This window comes from Hylobates moloch, unplaced genomic scaffold (assembly GCF_009828535.3).
Source record: "Hylobates moloch isolate HMO894 unplaced genomic scaffold, HMol_V3 SCAFFOLD_10, whole genome shotgun sequence".
Lineage (NCBI taxonomy): Eukaryota > Metazoa > Chordata > Mammalia > Primates > Hylobatidae > Hylobates > Hylobates moloch.
In genome coordinates this window covers 92,607,123-92,634,757 of record NW_026652285.1, presented here as the reverse complement: position 1 = coordinate 92,634,757, position 27,635 = coordinate 92,607,123, and the positions used below count along the sequence as shown (strand labels likewise).

At 42.9% G+C, this 27,635-nt stretch overlaps 1 protein-coding gene across 4 annotated transcripts in view; it reads left to right on the top strand.

Annotated features, from left to right (window-relative positions):
• The window catches only part of CDK5RAP2 (CDK5 regulatory subunit associated protein 2), a 185,636-nt gene that overhangs the window by 140,373 nt on the left and 17,628 nt on the right, over nt 1-27,635 (top strand). The window contains exons 25-32 of one of the 4 annotated variants that reach the window (XM_032164987.2): nt 315-547; nt 11,587-11,626; nt 14,352-14,524; nt 19,076-19,195; nt 22,756-22,872; nt 24,910-25,099; nt 25,796-25,917; nt 27,030-27,266. In XM_032164987.2, coding sequence (XP_032020878.1) covers nt 315-547; nt 11,587-11,626; nt 14,352-14,524; nt 19,076-19,195; nt 22,756-22,872; nt 24,910-25,099; nt 25,796-25,917; nt 27,030-27,266 — 1,232 coding nt within the window. Of the gene's footprint in view, nt 1-314; nt 548-11,577; nt 11,627-14,351; nt 14,525-19,075; nt 19,196-22,755; nt 22,873-24,909; nt 25,100-25,795; nt 25,918-27,029; nt 27,267-27,635 lie in introns of all 4 variants that reach the window. The other 3 variants (XM_032164990.2, XM_032164986.2, XM_032164988.2) reach the window with 3 other exon arrangements.

Sequence of the window (27,635 nt, the reverse complement as noted above, 5' to 3'; positions counted from 1 at the left end):
CTACAATTCAGAATAGTATTTTTGAAGAGTGTATGGAAACTAATTGTTTGCCTGAGTCCTTGCCAATCTATACTTTAATTGGGGGCTTTGTAAGGTTAAAAATGTTGCAGAAGAATCTTTGTTCCAGCATTTGTTGGCTGTGTGAAATCAAAGAAGGGGTGACCTTGTACAGTTTCAATTTTTCTAAAAGTATATATACTTGTACAGCTGCAGGCTTTTAAAAATTGTACTCTGTCATTTTTCCAATTAGTGTTAAGGTCACAAAAATTCAATTCTAAAATGGTCCAAGTATTTTCTTTCCCCTCTTTTATCAGATACGATTCATTAGTTCAGTCCCAAGCCAGGGAGCTCTCCCTTCAACGGCAGCAGATTAAGGATGGCCATGGCATCTGTGTCATCTCCCGTCAACACATGAACACCATGATTAAGGCATTTGAGGAGTTGCTGCAGGCCAGCGATGTGGATTACTGCGTGGCCGAAGGTTTCCAGGAACAGTTGAATCAATGTGCTGAGCTGCTGGAGAAATTGGAAAAGCTATTTCTCAACGGTAAGTAGGGTGAGGTACGCGAGTCCTAAGACATCAGTAATTGACCCAGGACTTCTTGGAGGGGCACAGGAGGAGCTAACTCGTTGGCCTTACTTATCTTTCACCCCTCTGCCTTGATGAGGTGACAGCAGAACCACACTGGCTGCTGCTTCCTCCCAGTGACCACTTCCACATGGCTTGTGGTTGGCACTGTTACAAACCAGGAGTCCAGTTTAGACGCCTCAGGGTTCAGGCTGCCAAGGTACATGAGTGAAGCCAGCCAGAAGGCACTGCCTCTCACTCAGCAGTGGTCACATGGTTGCCAGTTCTTGCATCTTACAAATTTTCCAGAAAAGATGAGTTTTTTGTTTTGTTTTGTTTTGTTTTTTTTTTGTGTGTGTGAAAACTCGTGTGTTTTAAATGTTGGCAAGCAAAAAATCCAGTCAACCAAGCAAAATTTTTATCAGTTAAAAAGCATATCGAAGAGTTAAGGATGGCCAGAGGAAGGATGAAAGAAACCTTTGCTATGTGCTAGGTAAAATTTTTAAAATAATTTTTTTTTGAGGCTACAGCAAAGAACTCCCATTTACTGTGCACCCAGCTTCATCAGTTGTTAGCATTTGCCACATATGTTTTATCTTTCCCTGTCTGTACACACACACACTCTATTATTATCTTTCTGAGCCCTGTGAGAGTGGATTGATGCTATGATGTTCCTTTCTCCCTAGATAATTCAGGGTGTGGTTCCTCAGACCAAGGACATTCTTGTGCATAACCATGGTACTGTTATCACAATCAGAAATGGTATTGTCTAATATACTGTTATCTAATATACAGCCTATATTTGAATTTTTATAATTAATTCAATAATGTCTTTTATGACAGTTTGTTCTGTATCCTGATCCTGATCCAGGATCCAGTCCCCACATTACATTTAGTTGTCATGTGTCTCTCGTCTCCTTTAATCTGGAGTAGTTCCTCACCCTTTCTTCTTTGCATGATGTGAACATACTTGAATAGTTCAGGCTAGCCCCTCACTTTGGGGTCATCTGTTCTTTCCACAAGATTCAATTCACGATTAGATTAGATTGGTTAGATTAGATTGGCTATGCAGTTTTGGCAGGAATGCTACATAAGAGATTATTTTGTTCTTATGGTATTTTCTTAAAGAGGCACACAATATTAATCCCATTTTTGGTGATATTAACTTTGATCACTTCCTTAAGGTAATGTCTGTCAGTTTTCTCCAATATAAATTATATTAACCTGTGTAATGAATGAGTAATTTGTAGAAGATACTTTGTTACTCTGTAACTATTCTCTTCCTCTTCAAACTTCTACCATGAGTTTTACCATATATTGGTGATTCTTGTCTGAGTCAAATGTTCCTATGACAGTTTTTTCTAACACTAACATTTTTTAATCACATTCCTTCTTCATTTATATTAGGTGGCATGTACTAGAAGGATGCATTCTCTATTAAATTCCTTTTATTAATATATTTCTTGTTTGTTTATGATCAGTGTGGGCTTGAAGATTCTTATTTTATTCAATGGACTATTATCCATTCTGACATTCATATTATATTGTAAGATTTGGTAAGTGGCAGTTTCTTTTGACATGTCTCCATCTTTTCGGGAGCACTTCCTTACTTTCTGCGACAAAATAGATTTTCCATGCTCATCCTGTACTGCTCCGGCTCCGAATGAGCCATTTCTCCAAGAGCCTTGATTCCTTTTAGTGAGTAATGATATTTAATAACCAAGATTTGGTGCTAGGTGTGTTCATTGCTACGAGGGTATCATTGTGTCTAGGCCCTTTAGCAGGCTGTGTGTGTGTGTGTGTGTGTGTGTAAATGTGTAATTTATTTAAAAAAAAAAATCATTACTTCACAATGGTGCCTTTAATTCCAGTCCAGACTCACTGGGTTCTTTCCTGTTTTTCCTGCTTCCACATTTTTACTTCCCTTCTCCAACAGTAAGAACCCTGGCTCTGACAACATCACCATATCTGCCGATTTACTCAGTTCTGTAATATATGCACATAGTTCCAGAATTACTCCACCCTTTCCCCTGTGAAAAACAAATCCACTGGAAGAGTTCAAGATTTGTTTATTGAAGTAGTTCTCTTTGTTTGTAGGCTAAAAATATATTATAGTATGTTCTTGAATTTAAAAGTTGTTTGGTTTCATTCTTTGTACAGCTGTTGTTGGGTTACTTGTTTGAAACACAATTAGATTCATTTGCTTTTATTTGTATTCAATTTTAGAGTTTTTTACCCTATTTTTATTGATTTAATTTTTTGAATATGTATAACATTAATATGATTCCAGAGTCAAAACTGTGAAGTCATTATTTTTGTCCTTTTCCTTTATCTCCGTTAGTATTGCTTTCCAGTCCCCTTTCTCTCTTAAACCCATTGGGACTGGACTCTGGGTTATCTCAACCCCTCCACTGCAACAGTTTGCCTGACACTAACAACTTCCACTTTGCCAAATCCAAGAATCAGTTTTCAGTCTTCATCTTGCTCAGACTGCAGCAGTATTTGACGTGTTGATCCCTCGCTCCTTGGCTCACTTGGCTTCCAGACGATGCCACTGAGAGTTCAGTTCTCCTCTCCCTCCCTGGCTGCCTCTGTGCAGCCCTGCCTTCTGCGCGTCTTCCATCCCTGACCAGTCCTGACGACCTTATTGCTTTCGCCGCTTCAGCTCGCTTCTCTTATCTCACCTGGATGCTGCAGGTCTCTCCTGTTTGGCCTCTGGGCTTCCATCCTTGTCTCACTGTAGTACATTTTCCACCCAGTAATCAAGGATGTTTTAAAAATGTAAGTCAGATCATGTCCCATCTCTGCCCCCAAATCAAAGCCTTTCCTTTTCATTCAGTGTAAAAGTCCAGAAAAGGGCCTGCAAAGCCCTGTACCATCGCCCTGGCCGCGCTCTCTCCTTACTTCTGCCGCCCCACCCTCTCCTGTTTCCCCTCCTGAGCTACTGACCCTGCAGTTTTTCTAGCATGCCCAGGCCGGCTCCTCCTTCAGGGGCTTTGCACTTTCTCTTCTCTCTGGTGTCCCTGATCCCTTCAGGCCTTGTCTCGAATGTCATCATATTAGCAAGGTGCTCTTTGACAGCTCTTTATGAAATAGCAAGGCACCCCTGCCTATTACTGACATTCCCTTTTCCCCTTACCCTGCATTATTTTCCTTGGTTCTACCCACAACCATCTTGCATGTTATGTGTTTACCACCCATAACCGTCTTAACCATCTTGCATGTTATATGTTTATTATTCTGCCTTCCCTATAGAAAGTAAGCCCTACAAGGGTGCATGGATCTTGTCTGTTGTGTTTGTTGCTGTAGTGCTAGGATATAGATAACGTTTGGTGTATGGTGGACATGCAACACGTATTTTGAGAGAATGAATAAATGAATGAGTGAGTCAGTGAATCCAGTGTTACAGTTGTGGAGAGTATGGCCCAGTGAGAGTAAGCAACTCATCTGTGACCATTTATGGAGTGAATGGCAGAGCTGGGATTTTAAATCAGGTCTCTGGACAAAAAACTTTTCCTACTAGAGCTACTTGTATTATAGTTGGCATCATATAGGTTATTTGATTTAAACTTCACAATGACCTTGGAAGCACAATGTATTAGTTCAGTTTTATAGATGATGAACTGAGGCATAGAGATATAACCTTACCTATTTAAATAAATGGGCCTAGTGGTGAAGAATGCAGTCATTGGAGCTGGGCTGGCCAGATTAGAGCTCTGGCTTCCCACTTGTAAGCTGCGTACCTTGGGAAATTTACTTAATTCCTTGCCTTAGTTTCTTTTTTCACCTGTAAACTTAGCATTCTAATACCTCATTGGTGGAGTCTTTGTATGAATTAAATTATGGATGTGAAGCCTTGGATTGGCTCAATGCTGGGTGCATAGTTCTTATGTACTGAGTGCTTGTTAGTATTTGTACTTGCTGTGAGTTGGGGCTTAATCCTCAGAACAGCCTGTTTTTCAGGTGAGGAACTTAGACTTAACAAATAAGAGTTTGTTGTTCAAAGTCACAACTGACTTGGTGGAACCAGGATTGGACTCTGTTCCTCTTGTCTTCATATGTACAAAGTAGATGGTTTATGATGGCCCACATAGTTCATTTAATTCCAGGATAGAACATGGGATAGTTTACCCATCTGGGCCTAGTGAATGTTTTCCCCCAGCTTTTCCAAAGGGCCCAGTAGCTTAGACCTGCTGTAGACTGGTTTTGCTAATACCAGTTCCCAGGACTTTTGAGGACCAGGGTATATAGGAGGACCTGACTTTTGCCAGCTTTATAAAAACCTACTTCCTTCTAGCTAAGGGTATTCTAAATAAGCTAGTTTTCATTTTATTAGTGGAGAACTATCTGGGTCCTCATGATAAAGCCAAATCTTCCAGGCCCAAGTCATTTTCTGTCAGCCTCTTCTTGAAGGCTCTCACTCTAGGCCCTAGGAAGTGGAGAGCTAAGAGAGGGTGCTTCTGGCACCAGCTGCTTTCCTTCTCTCATCCAGCCACTCCCCTTGATGTATTTTTTTAGTTATTTACCTTGACACGCCCATGGAGAGCCTACTTATTATTTGTGGGTTCTGCAGGCAGACGAAGCATTTTAGGCTTAGCAGATAACACAAACATAGAACTTGATTTTTTCCTACAAAAAGCATAAAAGTCCCAGAAACCTCACCACAGCTCCTTTTCTTAGGGACTAAAATGTAACACAGAGGTAGCTCTTTCTTGGATTCATATGAGGGGTCTGGCTCTTGAATTATGAAACAAGCTTATTGTAAAACAGTTTTATATTTGAGGCAGTCTCATAGCATGAGTTCTTAAAAATTTAAATATAGCCTTAAAAAAAATTAATACAAAGCAATACATGTTTACTGTGGAATAAAAGATAAGCAGATACTCCTATAATTGCATCACACAACAAAGCGTGAATACCCTGGAGTATATATGCCCAGACCTTTTTTATTCATATGTGTATTTTTTATAGAAATGGGACTATTTGCATCCTCTCCCTTTGTTCAGTTATAGATAATAAATATACATTGTAAGTTTTAGTGGCTGCAGGGCATTCTTTTGTATAAATGTACCATAATTTATTTAATCATTCCCCATTTGATGAACATTCAGATTGTTCCCATTTTGGGGCTATTATAAAGAACACTGTATTGGAATCTTTGTGCATATCTTTGCTATTTCTTTAATAATGTTTGGTTGGTAGGCTCCAAGAATTGGGATGATAGTGTGGTTTATTAATGCTTATAAGGGGACTCTCCCTTGGATCTGGAAACCTGCAAGATTTTGTGAGTATGTACATTTTTCTGGGGTGAGGGTCTATAACTTAGATTCCCAAGAGGGCTGAGATCAAAATAGATCAGGAACTGGTGTTGCAGCCAGAGTTTCCACTGTATCCTTGTTCTTGGTGCCTCCCAAGAGCAGTTGTATGAATAAGGCAGGTGGTATTTTGTCTGCAGGTATTTTTGAGTAAGCTGTGTTTGACACTGGGAAAGGTACAAAGAAGACAGTTTGATCAGTGAGCTCACCACATGAACAAAGATAGCTCCTGGAATCCTTTGCCTTAGTTCTCTGCTGACAGAAGTGGACCTGAAACATTGGTTTCTTCTCAAGGCCTTCCAATCTGGAAGCGGCTTTTGCCAGGGGCCTTTGCCAGCCCACCACCCTCTGATGGTGATGATGATAATGAAGAGGTTGAAGGAGAAACAATGAGGAAGTGAGAAAGACTGATCTTTATTGGGTGCTTGCAATATGCCAGGCAGGCATTGTTCTCAGCCTAAGAGGAAGTATTATTTATTATCCTCATTTATTAACAAATGAGGAACAGAGAGGTTAATTCACTTGGTCTAAGTTAGGAGGTGGCAGAGTCTGAATTTGAGTCCATGTGGTTCACTTTCACTGTCTACCCTCCTAACCACCATGATATCATGTTTCTCACACTCCTATCAAATTGGAGGCACTGGTCAAACATTTCTGTGGGCCAGACCCTGCATTTCCCCTCTTCCATGATTCGATTCGAACCATTATTTTTTTCTGTAAGACTTTTACTCCCTTTCCACTTAGAGAAATTCTGCCTATCCTCCAGGAAACTTTCTTTGTTCACCTGAAGTGGAAGCAAAATTTATTCTTTCCACCCCCTCCCACCCCCGGTTTGTTTATAGCTTGTGCTTGATATTCACATCTGAGTTTGTGATAGAGGCTGTCACAAGGGTGTTGGGTTGGAAAGAACAAGACCTTTGGAGTCAGACAGACTGGAGTTCAGATCCCAGCTTTGTGGGTCATTTATCCCTTGAAGGGCCAGATTTCCTCTATGGGGGAGAGCAGTACCTGTCTTATAGAGATATTTGTGAGGATGAAATGACATTATTTAAGCTTGTCCAACCCGTGGCCCACGGGCTGCATGCAGCCCAGGACGGTGTTGAATGTGGTACAATGCAAATTCGTAAACTTTCTTAAAACATTATGGATTTTTTTTGTTTTTTAAGCTCATTGGCTATTGTTAGTGTATTTTATGTGTAGTCCAAGACACAGTGTGGCCCAGGGAAGCCAAAAGATTGGACACCCCTGTTTTCTTTCATCTTTAAATTTCTGGCCAAACAAAAAACCCAATAGACACTCCTGATTTGAAGGGTGTCCTGCCTTGACAAATAGTGGGAGCTCAGGAAGATATGTCAACTGAAATTAAAATTGTAAATCCTACAGCTGGCTGAGTGGACCCTTCCCTCAGCTAAGGGAACCCAACAAAACCTGAAAAACTAGTTCAGACCATGATGGCAAAGTGGGGGGCAGTCAGACATGCCTCATTATACTCTCCTCCCTTTGGAGTTGGCACACAACTGACCAGTATTAACATTAAAAGAGATGCTTAGGCTGACCAAACAGACTCTGTAGCAATAAGAAACCAAATTCTAACGTGACTCCATTATAGCATCACATGACAGATAGCAGGGCTCTGAAAGAAATCAAAGTATTTTACCCCAAAATATATTTCTTTGACATGTTTGAAATGGTCCTGAAATGCTGTCTCTTTTGGGGAACACTTACATTCTATAGAGAATCCCCTTCCCTTTTCAGGTCTTTTTCTGATCCTGAAGAGATTGGCTGAGAGTCCATCACCTTTTAAGGATCTGAATAGGAAACATTTGCCTCTGAGGATGGCCATCTCTGGGACTTCATCCACATAAGAAAAACCTTGGTCTCCATAACCCCTTACCTTAACCCAGACACTGCTTTCTATTGATTCCAGGTCTTTAGATAATAGCTCTTTCAACCAAGTGCCAGTCAGAAAAATGTTTGAATCTACCTATGACCTGGAAGCCCGCCACCCACTTTGAGTTGTCCTGCCTTTCCGGACCAGACCAGTGTGTACCTCACATATGTTGATTCATATCTTATGTCTCCCTAAAACATATAAAACCAAGCTGTAACCCAATCACCTTGGGCATATGTTCTCAGGACCTCCGGGGGCTATGTCACCTGTCATGATCCATAACCTTGGCAAAATAAACTTCAAAACTGGTTGAGATCTGTCTCAGATACTTTTTGGCTTACAGTGACAATAATAATAAGGGGGCATGCATGTTATGGTTAACAGAGTGATCCAGGCTTTCAGAGAAAATGGAGGGTTTTTCCTTCTAAGAATCCCTGGAACTGCCCTCCCTAGAGCCCCTTAAGTGTCTTCCCACCTTTATAAAGCAGTTCTTCCCTCCATCAAAGATATAGCTCCATTGTCGCCTCCCCTAAATGTTCCTTGGTGGTCCGGGCCAGATTCTGTTTGTCTCCTCTGTGTGCCTTCCCACAGCATCCATTGCGGCCCCTTATCACAGCACTGTAGTCCAGTTGTCTTTTGGGTCCACCCTTTCCACTCAGGTGAACTTACTGAGGATAGGGTGGCTCCTCATTCATCTCTGTATCCTCAGTGTCTGGCACAGGAACCTGGGTGGAGCACTGTACATATTAAAATAGAATTAGTTTCTACCAATTACTAGAGAAGTGGAAAGGAAGAAACATCTGGGTCATGTAGGAGATGCCAGGCTATGGGATTTGAAGTTAAGTCTGTAGGACTGATGGATTTTGAGCTGGGAAGTACTGTTTCAAAAGAGGCTTCTTAAGCACTGTACAGAATGGATCAGTGCAGAGAGGAAACTGAAGTTGGGTCAACCAGTTATAAGTTTGTCTGGCATAATAGTCTTCTCTTGCTTGTTCAGTTATGGATGGGATAACTAGATTTTTTTATTTGAAAAGATGAAGTCCTTCTATTGCCTCACACTACACAACTCTTAGGCGTAGCAACAAGATTTGCCTGAGAGATGGGAGCAGCATTTTCATGACATGCATCCTAAGCTTTTGAATAGCCAGACAGATGGTACCCTGTTACCTGTGTGAGGGCAGTTTCCACCAAGAAATTCAATGCATTAGTTGTTGTGATCTCCCTGTGAATCCTACAGTAACTATTTGTCACTTGGTTTTAAAGAATTCTGTTATAATAATAGGGGAACGAGTGGAATACAGTTGTTGTTGAGTTGTTGCAAGCTCCTCGAGGGTCTCTTATTTGAAGGGGAAACTCATGCTGCTGGTGGCATCAGGGCACATCCTGGTGTGGTCATGGGTTTGATTAGGAATGGAGGAGAGATTTTTGATGGGTCTAAGATCTGGAGACCTGGAATGCTTAAAGCCTGCCCCAAACCAAGGGTCCCCACCCTGTGAAGTTCCTGAGGAAGATATACAACTAAAGAACAATGTGAATGTGGCCAGGTGCGGTGGCTCACGCCTCTAATCCTAGCACTTGGGGAGGTCAAGGTGGGTGGATCACTTGAGGCCAGGAGTTCAAGACGAGCCTGGCCAGCATGGTGAAACCCCGTCTCTACTAAAAATACAACAAAATTAGCTGAGCGTGGTGGTGTGTGTCTGTAGTTCCAGCTCCTCAGGAGGCTGAGGCATGAGAATTGCTTGAACCCAGGAGGCAGAGGTTGCAATAAGTTGAGATTGTGTCACTGTACTCCAGCCTGGGCAACAGAGCAAGACTTCATTTAAAAAAAAAAAAAAAAAAAAAAAAAGAACCGTGAGAATGTGAAGCAGAATATCATGTTACTTTGTTTGCCTGGCTAGTACCTGAGTAAGTCCTAAGCTTTTTGGGAGGCTGGGCTGGCACTGATGGTCCATTCTCAGGGTCTGTAGGGTCAGTCTTATCTGCTGAATGTTGGTAAGCAGCCCAGTGCAGGTATGAGATGAAAAATGTTGACTAAGCTGTTCTTTTAACACACAGTTGTCCCTGCCCATTAGGGATGGTCTTACAAGCTGGTTCTTCCAGTAAAGGTCTTGAAATCTGACTCAGTCAGGTGTGGATTTCCCCCTTGAAGAGGATTGTAGAGGACAGAAATGTGGAGTCTTGAGCGCATCCACTGATGAAGGCCTGTCAACCTCTATCTACCTTTCAAGAAGCCAAAATAGCATGCCATTTTTGGGCAGGATGTAACTAAGAGGCATAGGTTTGTGATTGAAGTAGCTATAAGGATATCTCCATCTCTCTTGTTTAACTATAAAATGTAGTAAAGTAAGGGAGAGTGTGATCAGACAAAGGGAGAGTTGAAACATTAAACCTCCTGGATTTCCACTTCTTTGCTTTAAAACAGAGGTACTAACACCATGTTCATAGGATCATTGTGAGGCCTGAAGGAGATAGTAGATGTTAAAGAGCCATACTCAGGCCCTGGTGCCTGGTCACTCAGGCCTGTGTGACTCCTTTCTGATGGTGACAGTACCCTGCCATGGTAGGTGACTTTCTACCACTTAGCATGTTGCACTGACTCTTGGTGCCCAGGTGGCTGGCCTGGTGGGTGATAGAGAACCTGGATGACCATACCAGCCAGCCGTGTGAGTTTGTAGGTGGAAACTTCTAGACTTAAAGCAAATGTGCAAGGATTCAGTGATCTTTTCCTCTGTACTGTGGTGTTTGAGAACTTTTCCTTTTAGGAATAGTTTTGAAAATTGCATGTGTGGGTGCATTTTAATTATAGTCTCATTTTTCAAGTACAACTATAGAAGAGTTTGTTTTTTTCTTTAGCCACGCATCAGTTTCTTCAAAGAGCTCATCCCAGCCTGCAATTTCCAGGGTTCTGAAGTATTTTTAAAATAAAGTTGTTAGTCTCTTTGAAATCTAGGCTCATGTGCTTCCTTTCAAACAGCAAATGATGACATGCAGGAAGAGAGCAGAGCATCTTTTGCCCAGCTACATTCTGAGCTTTATTTTGTTTTCTTTTGTCACTTTTTAAAAATCATTTCCCCTGCTGTAGACAGTGGGTTTTTCAACTGTACTCATGTACTCCTTTCCCTAGTTTTAATCCTACTTCTGAGACCCTTCCTAAGGAAATAATTAAAATGCAGATAAAGCTGTATGCACAAAGATGCTTATTTTATTTGTTTATAAAAGTGAAAATTTGGAAGTGACCTAAGTGTCAAATAGAGAACTGGCAAAATTGTGGTAATGCACGCCTACAGTGGAATATTAGCGCAGGCATTAAAAATGATGTTTCGGAAGCAAATTTAGTAAGAGAAATGGCTATAATAATAATATACTAAGTGAAAAAATTATGTTGTAATATGGTATCTTCCATGCCAAAATGCATGAAAAAAAGAATGGAAAGAAATCCAGTAACTTGGCTGTGGGAGTGCCAGGATATTGATCTTTTTTTGATTCTGTTACCCATTTTCCGTAATGAACATATATTCTGTTAGTATCAGAGTTTGAGAGAAAGAAAAACCTGCACCAGCAATACCTTGTGATTGCTTTTTAGATTCAGTGCTGTCACCTAGAACTAGTGTCAATGCAGTGATAAAGGAGAAGTCTATAGTCTGAATTGTACTCTTGGTAATCCTACTTTAAATATCCAGGATTGCTATAGAGCGTTTAAACAAGTGGAATAGTGCTTCTGCAAATGTATGAGCAGGAAATTATTAGGGAACACTTAAAAACATTTTTTTCTCCTTCTTTCTTGATGTGATTTCTGCTTCCAGGAAAATCAGTTGGAGTGGAAATGAACACCCAGAATGAACTGATGGAGAGGTGAGTGTGTAACATTTGTTAAGAAGACTTCCCAGGACTTTCTAGGTCTGATTTACCTGCCAGCTTTTAAAATATTTTGGCTCCTTCCCATTCTGTTTGTTTCCTGCTTCTTGTAAATAAGGTATAAACATCTATGGAACTGACAAATGGCCATACAAAACCAAGAGCTCATGCCATATGTCCTGTTGCTTTCATTCATTCATTTCAGGTTACTTGTGTCATTTCTATCAGGTGATTTGAACCAGATGACATATTTGTTGGCTCCCAGATACCTGCAAGATAAACTCCAGACTCCTTAGCCTGGCATTTGAGGCCCTTCTCATTCTGACCCCAATTCTCTTCTCCCCTGCCCATTCTCCTTGCTTCCCTTCCCCTGATGTACCCCATGTTTTAGTCCTATGTGGCTTTGTATTATTCTCCACACCATGGCTGTGCACTCCACCTTTTTCCTCTTGAAGTTTGAAAATCATTCTTCAGAGTCCATTCAAATGTAAATGAAGCTGGTTCTCCCCAGTACCCTCCCTCTCCACCACATCCCAGCGTCAGTGATTCTTGCCGTAGCACTTGGACATAATTACATTGCAGCATTTACCACATGGTATTGTAATGCTTTCTACATTTATCTTTCTATTCCCAGAATTCCTTGGAAGAGGAAAGGAGCTAGCTAGTGTTCACTAGGTATTGGTGTGTGTCAGCTGCTGCTGTGGGCATTTCACATTTACTAGTTCTCACCATATAAAGTTTGAAGTAACCATTTTAGGATGAGGAAGCTGTGGGTCAGAGTTGCATATTTGCCATTATGAAGCAGAGCTAGGATTTGAACTTGAATCTGTTACACTCGATCCAATGCATGTCCTCTTCCTGTTATTCCACATTGTCTTTTGAGGGCAAAGCCTATGTCTTGAATATCTCTGCCTGCTCCAGCTCCAAGTTGCTGGCATGTAGTTGGAGTTCAGAAAATATTCTTGGAATACATGAATTGTATAATTTCTTAGCTTGTGTCTATGGCCAACTGAAAATGCCAAGGTCTTGCCCTCCTTTATTTAGTTGTTAAAGATTCTGAATGCTATTAATGTTACTGTGTACTTTCCTCTTCTTTAAAGATGATGTGGTCCTTTGGGCTTCTGGGAATAAAATAGAGACCAGTCTAGGGTGCAGACTTGTAGATTTTATTGGCATCACGAAGGGCATTTGCATCATTAGAGCGAGTAGGCAGAGAGGTATCACAGCTCACAGGAGGACGTTTTAATCAGGGCTTTTGCAAATTTAAAAGAAATACTCTTCTCCCACTGCAGTATTGTCAAAGATCCCTCCCAGTTCAATCCTCCACTTCCATTCTTATAATAGTAGATCACATCCCACTGGCATGCTTTAGAGAGGGCAAGGAAGGCTTCCCAGAGTGGGGCCATTCTTAGCTGAGATCTAAAGGGTGAGAGTTGAAGGGGCTGGGGGCTGTCAGGAGAGTGTCCAAGCCTGAGGCAAAGGAGACACGGTCCCTTTGAGGGTCAAAGCTGGAGAGGCAGGCTGGGTCTTGTTGGGCTGGTCCTCAAATGTTGTGTTAAAAGTCCAAACTCTATTCTGTAGGAAGTAGGGAGTCTTTGAAGGAAGGTAGGCTAGGACTAGACATGATCACATTGGCCATTTAGGAAGACTGCTGGGGTTGCTTGCAGAAGGAGTTGGAGTGAGGGATGGAACCTCTTTTAGCCTCCTCAACCAATGTGCCACTCCTTTTCATTTCTGACAGATTTGTTTTTTTCCTTCTGTTCTGCCTCTCTCAACTGTAGCTTAACACGGGCCACTTCTAAGTCAATTAAGTGGGTGCCCTTGGCCCATGCTGCACTTCTGCAAGCCAGCAGCAAGCCTGTGCATCCATCACACTGTCTGGGCAAAGTTGCGTCAGGTGTTTACCTGTCAATTAATGCATTGCAGCCTTGGAGTCTTTGCTGTTGTCTGAGCTCATGAATAATAAGACTGTGGCTGTTGACAAGAAGTAATAGGCAAATGTGGGAGAAAAAAGAGCATCAATTAAGGAGTTTATCTCTAATGGAGATGCATGTGGGCTTTTCACAGCATTTTTTTTTTTTTTTTTTTTTCCTCATGGCTTAGGTGGTCCTTGGGAAATACAGGTTAATAACCAGATGATTGCTAGAATAACGATATTGAAACCTGCTTGGGAACTGTGAGAGTTTTGAGATTTTTAAATCCATAGGCCACCTCATGGTTTTGGGCTGGGCTCTCACATTCTCCTGGGGCCTTGGAGCCAGGCAGGCCTGGTTGAAGTCTAAACTGTGCCTCTGACCAAGCCGTGAGACAGTGGGCCAGTTTATGATGGGCCCTAGTTCCCCCACTCTAAATGAGGTTAGTAATCCCTACCTCAAAGGGTTTCTGTGAGGCCCAACTAAAATCTCAAATGCTTGGTATAGAGAGGTTGTTTGGTAAACAGCTGCCGTTGACCCAAGTCCTCTTGGGTCCCTCCCCTGTAAGCCAGGCTGTGGGACAGGCACAATCCCCTGCTTCCCCTTGTTGGCTCCAAACTCAAGCCCACTGAGCCTTCTCGCTTTTAGAATGTCATTGCTTAATGCTGTAGGGAAATAAAAGGTCTGACTGAAGTTGCAAACATGGGGGAGTTACTAAGAGTAAAGTAATCCTAAGTATTCATAAGTCATAGTCCTGGCTTGGGATTTCAGCATGGGAGATGATTTATCTTTCAATCTCAATGGTTAAGGATTGAGGAAGACAACTTAACCTACCAACTTCTTCTACCTGAATCTCCTGAGCCTTCAGCCTCTCATGCGCTCTCTGATTATGAAACTTCTGAAAAGTCCTTCTTCTCACAAGACCAGAAGCAAGATAATGAGACAGAGAAGGCTTCAGTTATGGTGAACAATTTTTCTCAAGGTAAGTTAAGCCTCATTAAGCATTTTAAACATGGCCTGATTAAAACAATAATTTGCCATCTTACCTTAGTAAGCAGAGTGTGGTGACATTTGAATATTTCTCTGATGAAAGGAGATCCCAATAAGGCCAATGCTGGTCATTCAGAGTATCATTTATCACTAGAGAAAGCTCTGGTTGTTGAAAGTGTTGGCGATTGGGGAAAAGCCATTTTTATTTTTTAAATGACGACTTAGTATATGACTTGCCATTTCCTGCAGGCTGTGTGTCATTGAACTTGTATGTCAGTGCAGATTTGGTTAATTTCCTGTTGTTTCTTTCAAACTCATCCTAAGACAGGGTCAATTCAGACTCTTCTGCTTTGAGTTGCCCAAGAGTATCTAGCCCCCTGTTCTGATATTTTTATATAAATACAACATTTGTGATTGTAGGAATCTACTTTGTTTTCCTTTAGTGTGACCCATGGCCCATTGGGTCAGGCCTTTTGTCTTAGTCTATTTGGATTGTTGTAACAGAACGCCACAGAATGGGTGACTTACAAACAGCAGAAATTTATTTCTTACAGTTCTGAAGGCTAGGAAGTCCAAGATCAGGGTACAGCCAGCATGGTGAGGGCCTTCTTCCAGGTTGCAGGCTGCCATTTTCTGGTTGTATCCTCACATGGAAGAAGGAAGGTGAGAGAGCTGGGGTCTGTTTTATGAGGGCACTGATCTCGCTGTGAGGGCTCTACCCTCATGGTCCTATCATCTCCCAAAGCCCCCACTTCCTAATACCATTACATTGGACTTAGAGCTTCAACATAGGAATTTTGGAGACACAAGCATTCAGTCCATAACACCTTTGTTCTGCCTCCGACCATGGACTGAGTTAGCAGGTGAAAATTTTCACAGCGGCCCCATGCAGTGTGTAAAAGAGATAAGTGTGGTGCCTTTGTCCCGTGATGGCCTCTGAGTCTTCTTGAGGACACTCAGGACTCAGAGGAGCCCAGTTTGAAGACAGAAGACATACCTAGAGTGTGAAGTCCACATTGTTGGCGTAACTGAGGTATCAGCTGGGGTCCTCCAGCAGCGTCATCTAGACCTAGTTTCTTTGGATTTCTGGCTGTATCTCTCTGCAGTTTTTGTGAGTTTCTGAGTACTTGGTTTTTCTTGGTCATTTCTGGCTCTGCATTCTGCCTTTCCCAAATTTAGGTCACACCAAAAATTGTTTCCCTGTCCCTAGTGCCACTTCTTCTGTATTGTATCCATTCAATGTGTAACTCAGTGATTTTCCAAGAATCCCCAGAGATCACTCCTACGAGGACTTTGTGCAGATTTGATTGAGGAACCAGAAGGAAAGTGGTGTTTACAATGCAGCAACCCAAATTATTTAAACAGGAACTCTTGAGATCCCTATTCTTTTCACTAGGCAGTTCCCTCTGCTCCCTCTTGGCTGCCCCTCTTTTTCCACCCTTCGCCCTGTCCACCACCCCAACCTTGTTCTGTTTCTAATGTAGAACCTTTTAGGCATTTCTTCTGTTTCTTACTCCTCTGTGGACCCATGACCTTGGGCTTATGATGCCCTCTTAGTGGGTTACCTGAACTGGGGCAGTGCTCCCTAGAGCCATCCCAGTAAGCCCACCATCATCTTTTTTGGTGTGTCTTCAGCCGTTTGCTCTCTGCATCTAGTTTTTCTTTTGTCTTTTGTCATATTTATGATTTGGTAGACAGATAATTTAGTATTTTTCTCACTTAACATTCTGTCATAAACTTTCCGACATGTTGTTACATAACATCATTTTTAGTGGCTTTAGAATAGTCCATTGAGTGGCTGAATTGCAGTTTTCCTTCTGTTCCCCTGTCGCTGAACATTTGTAAGTCATTTCCAGATTTCACAATTGTAAACAATGCTGCAGGGGATATCTGTGAACATGAAGCTTTTCCCTTATTTGGGGGCTTTTCTTAATACAGATTCTATAAATTGGAACTGCTAGGCAAGAGATACACACTTTTTTTTGTGGTTGCTTATTGGATTTATGTTTTTAAAAAATTAGCATTTGTCAAAAGGGCATTATTCTAAGAGAGAGAGATTTTTCTCCCATTTTGTAAAGGCTAGTATAGTGTTTCCTTCTCTTCAGTTTGGCTGCATAATTAATAAGTGGTGTCCAGTTCAACTGGGAATGTTTCCTTAAGCCCAAGTGATGATTCCGCCTCCTGGCTAAAGACTCAGTGGAAGATGGCATGTTTTGATTGCTGCTAAGCATTTATGTCCCCTTCTCACAGTCATGAGTGTGTGACTTGGATAAACCAGCAAGGAAGGTTGCAGTCAAACAGAAAAGTTCCTGACTGACTCCGACCTGACTAGCTGCTGGAAGAAGATTTGCAGGGCACCAAGGCAGGAGCAGGGAGGTACAGTGCCACGGGTGCCAGAAGTTTAAGGAGTGGGGAGGTGCAGTGCTGTGGGTGCCCGGAGTTTAAGGAGCGCGGAGGTGCAATGCCTGGGCGCCCAGAGTTTAAGGAGCGTAGAGTTGCAGTGCCGTGGGCGCCAGGAGTTGAAGGAGCCCGAAGGTGCAGTGCTGTGGGCACCAGCAGTTTAAGGAGTGGGGAGGTGCAGTGCCATGGGCGCCAGCAGTTTAAGGAGCGTGGAGATGCAGTGCCGTGGGTGCCAGTAGCTTTTTGCAGGCAAGAGTCCTTCCGTGCTGTGGTGCAGCGAGAGCTACAACATTGCATCAAATTACTTGCCACACTTCTGGCATTAGCAGGAGATAGCTGAAGGTCTGGGAATTAAGTCATCTCATAAACATTCAAATTCATGGTAAAATTACTATTTAATTAGGAAAAGATCTGTAACATTGTGCTACTTTTAAGTGAAAGTCATTTTGGAGGAATTAAAACTGGGTCATAACATTAGTGTAATGTTTTAAAACAAACATTACTAAGATATACTGAGTATACCCTAATTGATAAATTTAAGACATTAGTTTTGCCTTTGGATACTTAATGTGATGGTGCTTTAAACACTGACTCTAGAAACCTACCCCTGGATTGGAATTGTGCTTTCTTCTTTCTTTGTTAAAGTGAGATGTGGCAGACTGAACAAATACATGCTCATTTTGGAAATTTTAAAATGTTATATATTAGTAAGTATTATGTTAAAATGTAATATAGAATTTTTGAAAAAATCTAAAATCTGCCACCTAAAGGCAACTGCTATTAATATTTAGATATATTTCCTTCTTTCACATATTTGTGTCTTTCTTTGTCTGTATAGATTTTTAAGTAGAGTTCTGTGATATTGTGAAGTATATATTTAGTCTTCCTGGCAGTATCCTTCATAATGAACCAGTAAACATAAGCAAATGTTTCCCTGAGTTTTTGAGCTGGTCTAACAAATTAATCCAACCCCAGGAGGCGGGTGAGGGAACCAAATTTTTAGTCAGTTGGTCAGAGGCCCTGGTGAAACAATTGGGGGCTTGCGATTGGCATCAGAAGTTGTTGGAGGGGGCAGTCTTGGGACTGAGCCTCAACCTGTGGATCTGACGCTATCTTCAGGTCCAACTGAATTAGAGGACACCCGGCTGGTGTCTGCTGCAGAACTGTTTGCTTAGTCTGTGGGGGAAAAAACCCTCACATTTGGTCACAGAAGTCTTCTGTGTTGATTGTTGAGTGAGTGTATGGGAGAAACTGAATTTTTTTTTTCTATAAGTTGTGATTATGTTATCAATCTTGGATCTAACATTTAGTATAATGTATTTTTTTATGATATATAGTCTTCATAACATAGTTTTAATAGCTATGTAATACTGCATCATCATGAATGTACTACAGTTACATTTGGAGTTACTTCAGTTCTTACGGTTACATCCAGTGCTAAGGTGAACCTTTTCCTCCATTCTGGCAAATGCTTGTCAGCATCTCTGGTGGTCTCTTTATAAATAGAGTCCTAAGAGTTGAATTATTTGGTAAAAGACATTGGAAAATAACTTTTCTAAGGCTAATTATAGAAGTAGCCCCAAAAGGTCATACACATTTATACTCATGCTAATCAGATGTTCTCTTGAGATCACTTTTCTTATTACCATTCTCACTAGCATTGTTTTGCTTTATTTAAGTCTTAAATTAGTAATGATAAATGGATAACATATTCCTTTCAAAAAATTAGTCTCGAAAATATCTGGATTCATTATGAAGGTAGTTTAATCAACTCTCAGGCAATTCAAGCAGACTTGAAAGTGATCTGTTAGTTTCACCATAAGGAAGATTTTAAATTAATATTTGATATTTAGAAGAATAAAAGGCTACATTAGAGTTAGCATTAAAATTGTATGGAATATAATTTTTTCTGTGTGGTGTAAAATATCTTCCTCATGGAGGGCTGCAGAGAATCATTATAGAAGTGTGTCTGTGGGCTGTGGGAAATAGCTTGCTCTCCCCATGCCTAGGAAAGAATTGCCAGTTGCTAACCATCTTAATACATCCAATACTGTTTGGGATTTCAGGATCCCTGCATAATCCATAAATTATTCAATTTGTTGGGGGTTCAGACTTTAAATTAAAAATTGCTTCCTTCCTGTAGACTTATTAATGGAAAACATACAGGAAATTCGAACTTTGAGAAAGCGTTTAGAAGAATCTATTAAAACAAATGAGAAGCTATGGAAACAGTTGGAACGGCAAGGATCTGAATTTGATCAAGGTAAGGAAAGACCTTCCTAGAGGACTGTACATGTCTGTGAGTGCTTCACTGTGACACATTTGCCTGAGTAAGCATCTGTGTACAAAGCAGGTGCTTGATAAATGTTCATTTCTCCATCTTGGAGAAGTCTGCCAGCCTCTGGCATCCTGAATTGTGACTGGCATCTCATTTAACTTTGGAAGCTGGAGAGAAATAGATAGGAATTTTAAGATAAAACAAAGCAATATATTGTCTTTTCATCTATAACGGATTATAAAAATATCAGCATTTTAGCAATCTGGTAAATTTCACATGCCAGTCTAAAGATCACACGTGTTGCTGCATAAACACAGTTAGCTCCGAATAGAGTGATCGTCCATGAAGAACTTAAAAATATTCTCCCCCACCCCCCTACACGGCGTAAGTAAGACATTCACGTGCTTCAAAAATTAAAAACCTCCATTCTTTACCCATTAACCCTGTTTTCCATTCCTTCTTCTCCACTTTTTTCTTGTTTTTCTTCTGTATCCTTAACAGTGTTTTTTAAAATGCAAATACCAGCATATATTCTTACTCTTCTCTTCATCCCAAAGGTAACATGCTCTATATCCATGATTCTATCCATTTGTCATGGAGCAGTAAATCTTGGACATCTTTCCTTATTGCTCTAGAGAGAGTTCCTCATTCCGTAAAGCATGTATCTTGAAAGCAGCTTGGCACACTCAGAAAAGCCCGAGTTTGTCTGGTTGAACTGGCCGGAGTGTGGACCCTGCTGTCCCGTTTATTAGCTTTGTGACTTTGAGCAATATGCTCATCTCTCCTAGTCTTAATTGTTTCACAGAACAGGGTCATTGCGAGATTAAATGAGGCAATGTTATGAGTAGGGCCTTGCTCAGTGCCTCACTCAGTAAATGGTTGCCTTTATCATCATTATCAATTTTATTTTACTATTTTATTCTGTATAACATTGCAAAGCTCTGCAATGGGCAGGGACTCTAATGTCATTCCCATTTTTAGAGATGGTAGAATTGAGTTCTGGAAAGATAGTGCTCCATGGCAGCAGCACCCGAGTCCTTGGACCCTTGTCCAGGTCTCATTCTTCTCTAGCCATCATAGCTACCAGCCAGGAGGGACATCTTTCCCAAGTACTGTGCATGCTGCAGCTTGCAAGGGAAACCGAATGGCTCCATCTCGCCCTCTCCCTCCCTCCTCTGGCTCACTGCGCCCATTTCCTGCATCTACCCCCCTCACCCTCAGGGAAATTGATTGATCTGAGTTATTAGTTGTATCAAACACAGGAAAGAAATACACGCCTGGGCCCTTCACATTCACTCTTGGTAATGCCTGAATTAGATTCATTCTGTTTTACATTTTCCCTGGCAAATCCAATTATAGAATTATTTGGGGGCTTAAATGGCCACCAGCTACAATGGAGCAGACAATTGCTCTGGAGAGTAATTCACTCTGACGGGAAGGTTTACAAAAGCATTCATAAAGTATTTACACTGGTGGAAAGACGTGCTGTTCTCACCATGTTGTCACAATGTCTGAAAAGACAAAGGAATAAAAGTGGCTCCGCCTCCCCCTGCTGTGAAATGTTTACCTTGGGGAGCAGGCCTGAGAAAGGTATGGCTTCTTACTATATCGAGGTGGAATGCTGTTAAAAACCGACCTCTCCTGTGTTAGAGCTTCCAGCTTATCACCAGTTGTACAGGCTGATAGTAATGACCCTCAGAGGAAAGACTGGCCTCCTAGCATTGGAAGTGGACCTCGCTAGCTCAGGTTTAGGCCGGTCAGGAACTGTTCTTTGGCCTATTTCTTTGCCAAGAAATACTGCCTCCAAAGCTACCACCTTAGCTTTGGTCGTGGTAGACTTCTGTAGATTTTTTCCTGCTTGTTCACATTACTTTTCAGTGCTATTTTGGCTCCAGTCTATCATTAATTCTTTTAGTAATACAAATGGTAATAGCAGTAACAATAACATCAATCATTTTTATTGAGTTAATGGAGACTTAGGGAAGTGATGCGATTTGCCTGAGGTCATGCAGCTATTAAGAAGCCAGAGCCATGATTCAAACCCAGGTGTCTCTGAAAAGATACCAGAGTTCGCAGGGGAGAGTGGAGGAAGATGGTGGGGAGAGACATAGTGAGTAAAACAATTAGATAACATTGCAGTAAGTGAATCATTAACATGAGAAAAAGATAGTGCTGTAGAGTGGAAGGACTGTCAGCTCCTTGGAGAACTGATGCCGTACCTTCCCTACAAGGAGTTTGAATAGGATAGGTGTTCAGTTGTATGCCAGGATGCTTTCAGCTGCAGACAACAGAATGGGAGTAGCAACTGGTGGTAACAACAGGGATTTGTGTTTTCTCACGTAACAAGAAACCCAGAGGCAAGGAGTTCCAAGGCAGGTTTATGGCTCAGTGACAGCAGAGTTTGGGTTAGTATCTGTGATGATTGCAGTAGTTACAAGCATTCCACAGACAGTGTCCAGTAGTTACAACCATTCCACAGACAGTGTCCAGAGCATGGGAAAGAAGAAGGTGGGGCTTTTTCCTGTCCTCTTTTCACCCTGGTGGAAAATCTTTCCCAGAAGCCCCCAGCAGACTTCCTGTCAGGCCCAATTGGCCAGAGGTGGCACGTGACCATGTCCTCACTGCAGGGTGGCTAGGAAAGCGGGAATCTGGCATTTTGGCTCTGTGGTGTAGTAAGTGGACTCCATGAGTGTGGAGGACGGGGAGGGAAGCATCTGCCTGCCACATGGAGAAGGCACCTTGCACACAGTAGGCGCTTTCCTGAGGGTGGCCGTGAATGTGAATGTTATCTATGAAACAGAGGTATCCAGACTGAGAAGTTGGCCCTTGTGTTTTGTTTTGTGATTGTCTTTTGCCATGGTGGGCCATCAGGTGTTTTTGAGTAGAGAGTAACTTAAATGGACTTTGTTTAGGATAATAACCCCATTGGCAGAATAGCAGGGAGGCAAGGTTAGAGAGCAAAGTGATAAGGCCTGAACTGTAGGACAGAAAAGAGGAGGCCAGTGTCGGAAGCATTTTGGAGGAAGCAGCAGCAGTCGTGATTGCTTGATTGGGCAGTGGAAGAGAAAGGGGTTTAGGATGGCTCCCACCTTTCTAGCTTAGGTTAGGGATTGTAGCGATACCATCTCCTGAGGCAGGAAACAGGTGAGAGAGAGCAGGTTTGGAAGGATAAAGAGTTCAGCTTTGGTTCTGTGGACTGAGTGACAGAGCTGCCTCAGTGGTGAGGCCCGGCAGGCAGCTGGATATGAATTTTGACCTCGGGAAAGACATCTGTGAAGGTGAAGACTCTCACTCACTCACCCCACTCCTGGCCCAGGTCTTCTGCTTTGTTCTCCCTTAGGTAAGATGTGGGGGAGCCCTTCCTGCCCCCTCTTTCAAGTTTACTCTCATTTCTCTTTGGCCTCTGGTAATTCCAAACATAGTTAATAGGAGGGATTTTCATTGTATGTTCTGTTAACTCTTTGTTTAAAACTGTTTTCTAGAAAGTTCCACCTATTCTGATCTGGAGACTGTTTATAAATCAGTCTTTATGTGTGTTTTTATAGGTTCTACAAACATTTTTGCTTCTGGTTCAGAGCTTTATAGTTCTCTAACATCAGAAATTCATTTCTTGAGGAAGCAGAACCAGGCCCTCAATGCAATGCTCATTAAAGGATCCAGAGGTAAGAATTAAAGGAGTCACTGGAAGTCTGGAATGCCAAAGCCTTCTGTGTCATGGAAAGAATGCAGGCATTGGAGTCTGACCAACCTAAGTATGAATCCTGTGGCTCTGTGATGGCTTTACACCATTTAATTGTCACAGCAGCCCTGTGAGGTGTTTCTATTTTATAGCTGAGAATACTGGAATCAGAGAGGTTCAGGAATACCTCATAGGGCTGTTGTGACAATTGAACGGTGTAAAGCTCTCAGCACAGTGTCTCTAATAGGGACTCAGTAAATGTTACTTTATTTGCTTGTCACTCATCTCCCCTATAGCCACGTGTCTCTCATCCTAGTTCACAGTGGAAGAAAGAAGGGCTGGAAATATAATACTGCCAAAATCTCAATTAGTGACTTCCTACTATCAGCAAAGTTTATCCTGTACTTCTTATAAAGATCCCTTGTCTTAATTCCTTCTATTTGGAGCTTGGCTCCCAAAGAGCTTTCAATTACATTATCTTTCACTACTGAAAACAATGCTGGGATGAGGTATCATTAGCCCTATTTGACAGGTGAGAAACTGAGGCCTAGGGAATTGCCCGGTCTGTGGTCACAGAGCTAGAAGGTGGTAGAGCTAGAACTTGGGCCAGCTTATCCCACTTTTCCTAAAAGGATATTGATGCTCCTTTTGGCTTAAGAGATGAAATTGGGGCCTCTGTCATTCATTCACTCAGCAAACATTTCCTGTCTTCTGTGTTACTTCAGGGCCGTGTAGACTGTGATGCAGAAATGGATGAGATTTCATCCCTTCCCTCGGGGAGCTCATAGTCTGATGAGAGAGACAGCCAAACAATCTTGGCAGGCCAGTGTGAACCTCAGCCATGATAAAGTTAGGCTCTGGGAACTGCAGGACCCTGGAGAAGGCATCCTGACTCAGGAAAAGCTTGCCTTCAAGAACGGAGGATGAGGAGGGCTTAGCGAAGGTGCTGAAGATTGAGAGGAGCCAGGGCCTTTTAAATAGAAGGAAGAGAGCAGACAGCATCCTAGGGGTTAGCGATGAGGAGAGTCTAGGCCGTTCAGGAAGGGTAGGCAGCATGATGTGTCTGGCGCTTGAGGGAAGAGGTGAATTCTTGCTTAGAAATTATCTTGTCGTGGTTAAGAATGGAATCAGACTGAGTCCGAATTCTGGTTCTGCCACCTACTGGCCGTGTGACCATAGGGAAGTTTCTTATCTGGGAAATGAAGAATAATAGTGCTTGCCTTGGAAGTTGGCCCTGGAGATGAAATAGGCGATGCGTGAGAAGGCCCTAATGTCACACCTGCACAGGTAGTGCTGGTGCAGGTCAGCTGTTACCACCACCAGCACTGCTGGCAACTCGTCCTTATGGAGCTTCCAGCCCCCAGAGTGCTCCTGACTCCCTGTGATAAACCCTTTATAGATGGCAGCTCAGTGAATCCACACAATAACACATGTAAGGAAACAGGCGTGGAGAAGTGAAGAGCCTCACTCAAGGTTATGAAGTCAGTAAATGGAGAAGCTGCTCTTGAATGTGGCCTCTCTGCCCCCAGCCCCCTGCTTTTGACCACGGTGTCTCTTGTGCCTCTAGGTGTATTTTATTCCTCAGGAGGGGTGCTGTCCTCAGCCTGAGGAGTGAATGGGCCTCAAGGTGCCATCTGCACAGCCCTGCTGGCCTCCTGGTGCTAGGCTGGTAGAAGGCCTGCGGCCAGGCCAGCACCCATTCCCAGACTTCTGGGCCCTGTGTTTTCCTTTGTACTTCCTACCCACTGTTTGCTCTGTGAAGGCAAAGTAACTAGGTTTGCATGGTCTGTTCTTTAATAGAAAATTAAACAGGCCCATTTTATCCCAGTGACGTTTCATCTGCAGCCTTGATGTTGACAAATTTATCTGCCAAAAGTGTGTAAGATAATTGGAATGCCAAAATCATAAATGCCAGATCGAATCTCATTCTTTTTTGTATTCTTGAAGTGCTGTATTTATATAATAAGGTTGGAAAAAACAAATGGTGGCCCTTCTCAGCGGCACCTTTTTGTGTTTGCAGATAAACAGAAGGAGAATGACAAATTACGAGAGTCGCTCTCCAGGAAGAGCGCGAGCCTGGAGCACCTTCAGCGGGAGTATGCCAGCGTGAAGGAAGAAAATGAAAGGCTGCAGAAGGAAGGCAGCGAGAAGGAGAGACGCAACCAGCAGCTGATCCAGGAGGTCCACCGCAGCGGCCAGGAGCTGAGCAGGTAGTGGCTGTGCTTCCCTGGTGGCCTGCTGGCCGTACCACGCATCCAGGCACTGGGCTGCAGTCGTGGAATCAGCACGCAGGCCTCTGCCGTAGTGCACAGTGGCAGGCAGTAGACACAAACACATCGTATGTCTGGTGGGCCTGCAACATATGGAGAAAGATCCTGTAAGGAGGAGAGGGCTTGGCAGTGGGTTGCTGATTTTTGTCGATGGTGAGTCAGGGAAGGCCTTTGTGAAAAGATGCCATTTGCTCAGAGAGCTGAATGCAGTGAGGAGGTGAGTGCTGCAGCTACCTGGGAAAGATCATTTCAGGAAGAATGGGCGCAGGCCCTGAGGCAAAGTGGCTTAGGCCTGTGCTGGACGGAGCAGGGCAGTGCGTCCGGAGAGGGGGCTGGCAGGATGCCAAATCACATCAGGCTGCAGAGTCAGCGTGAGGACTTTGGGTTTTCCTCTGAGTGGCATGGGAAGCCACTGGGAGATTCTGAGCAGAGGAGTGGCATGGATCTGCCGTCGGTTTTAAAAGGATCACACCAATTGTCCTTTTGCTGTTTTCCTCTTTGAGCCTGTCTGGTTCCACGTTTCAGTTGTTCCTGTCGTCACACGTGAATGCCCCACAGGCCTGCTCTGTGGGGTTTGAATAAGTTACCCTAAGGTAGAATTAACCTGTCCTTCTCATGCCTGTGGGGCCTTCTCAGGGTGCAGGAGGAGGTGAAGTTGAGGCAGCAGCTGCTGTCACAGAATGACAAGCTATTGCAGTCCCTCCGAGTGGAGCTGAAGGCGTATGAGAAGCTGGACGAAGAGCACAGGAGACTGAGAGGTACTGAAGCCCTTCTCACCTTGAGGCTACTGTGCTTTGGGCTGTAAGCCCACCGACAGCTGGCTGTAGGCACAGGAGGGCAGAGCTCAGCCCTCTCCACTCTGGCCTCGTGGGTAGAGTGGATGGGTGTTGAAGCCAGCACTTTGACCCATTCTTCTTCTGAAGGAACAGCAGGAAACATAGAAGGACTGAGGCTCAGCACCCAGGCCAGCCGAGGTCCGGGTTCCCACTCCCTTGTTCCCGGCTGTGTGACCCTCAGTAGGCCACTTCACCCTTTGAGCCCATACCTACCTCTGTAAAACATGTCTCTCAGTACCTGTTGTGTGGAGAATTGTGTTGAAAATTGAATGAGACCATTTATTAAAAGCATCCTAGCGTGATACCTGACACGTAGTAGGCACCCAGGAAATGACTTTTATTATAATCGTCCTGCTAGTGTATGTTACTTTTTGCCCATTCATTCAGCAAACATTTATGGACACCTCTCATGTGCTGGGCATTGCTCTGGGGATGGTTGTTGGCCTCAGTGCTCGCTGTATCCCAGGAGAGATACCAGCTCAGAGTGCTTCAACTATAAGGTCTAATGTTTCAGAATCAATTTTGAGGTGTGGTGAGGTGGTGTTTTTATTTATTTATTTATTTATTTTTTATTTTACTAATTTTCCAGATGGTTTCTCTCTGTTGAAAGTTTATCTGGAAAGGGGTCATCTCACAGCTTTTATTTTCTCCTCAACTTGCTTTTCTTATTCTTGCTGTTGTGTCTTTTTAATATAGTGTGGCTCTTAAAATCATCCCCTTTCATTCTGTAATTCTAGCCCAAATAGATTTTATTACTACTAGACATAATTTCGGGGTTTGGTGTGCAATTTGCTAGGCCTTTATGGCCAGAAGCGAAAATTAATTTCCAGCTCTTATTTAGCCTGTGGAATAGCAGCAATTAAGTCTGCCAATATTTTTGTTTCTAAAGTCAAGTTGTTATTTTAAACTGTACCTAGTTCTTAGGAAGGGGGAGGGCGATGGTGGTGGCGGGTGTAAAATGCGATTGAGTTCCTTCGATGGCTGACCCTTTGGTTGTGGAAGATGTCAGGGCTTCTCTTTGCACATGTCCACAGAAGCGTCAGGAGAAGGCCGGAAGGGGCAGGATCCTTTCAGGGACCTGCACAGCCTCCTGATGGAGATCCAGGCTCTGCGGTTGCAACTAGAAAGGAGCATCGAAACCAGCAGCACTCTGCAGTGCAGGCTCGAGGAACAGCTGGCAAGGGGGGCAGAGAAGGCACAGGAAGGAGCCCTCACTCTGGCTGTCCAAGCCGTGTCCATCCCTGAGGTGCCGCTTCAGCCTGACAAACACGGTACTGCCCCTGTCTCTCCCCACTTGCTGAGAATGCAGCTCTGAGCATCTGTGTGTGACATGTAAACTTCTGAATGATGCCTTTGCCCCACAGAGGTGCCTTTCCATTGATAGCTGACACGCTGTACCCTAGGAGCCAGGGGACCTGACTGCTAATTAATTAGCCGTCACCTTGGGCAAATTGGCGTAATCTCCATCTGAGGCATCTTGATTCTCAGGGAAGTGGAATTTGGACTTCCAGCCACCCTCAGTGCCTCTGGCCTTGCTCCCTCCTATTCATTTAGTCCTGCCTGCATCACTTTGATGCTGAAATTTCTTTTAGTTTCTCTTACTGCCTTTAGAAGGGAACCTAAACATCTTAATCTGGCTT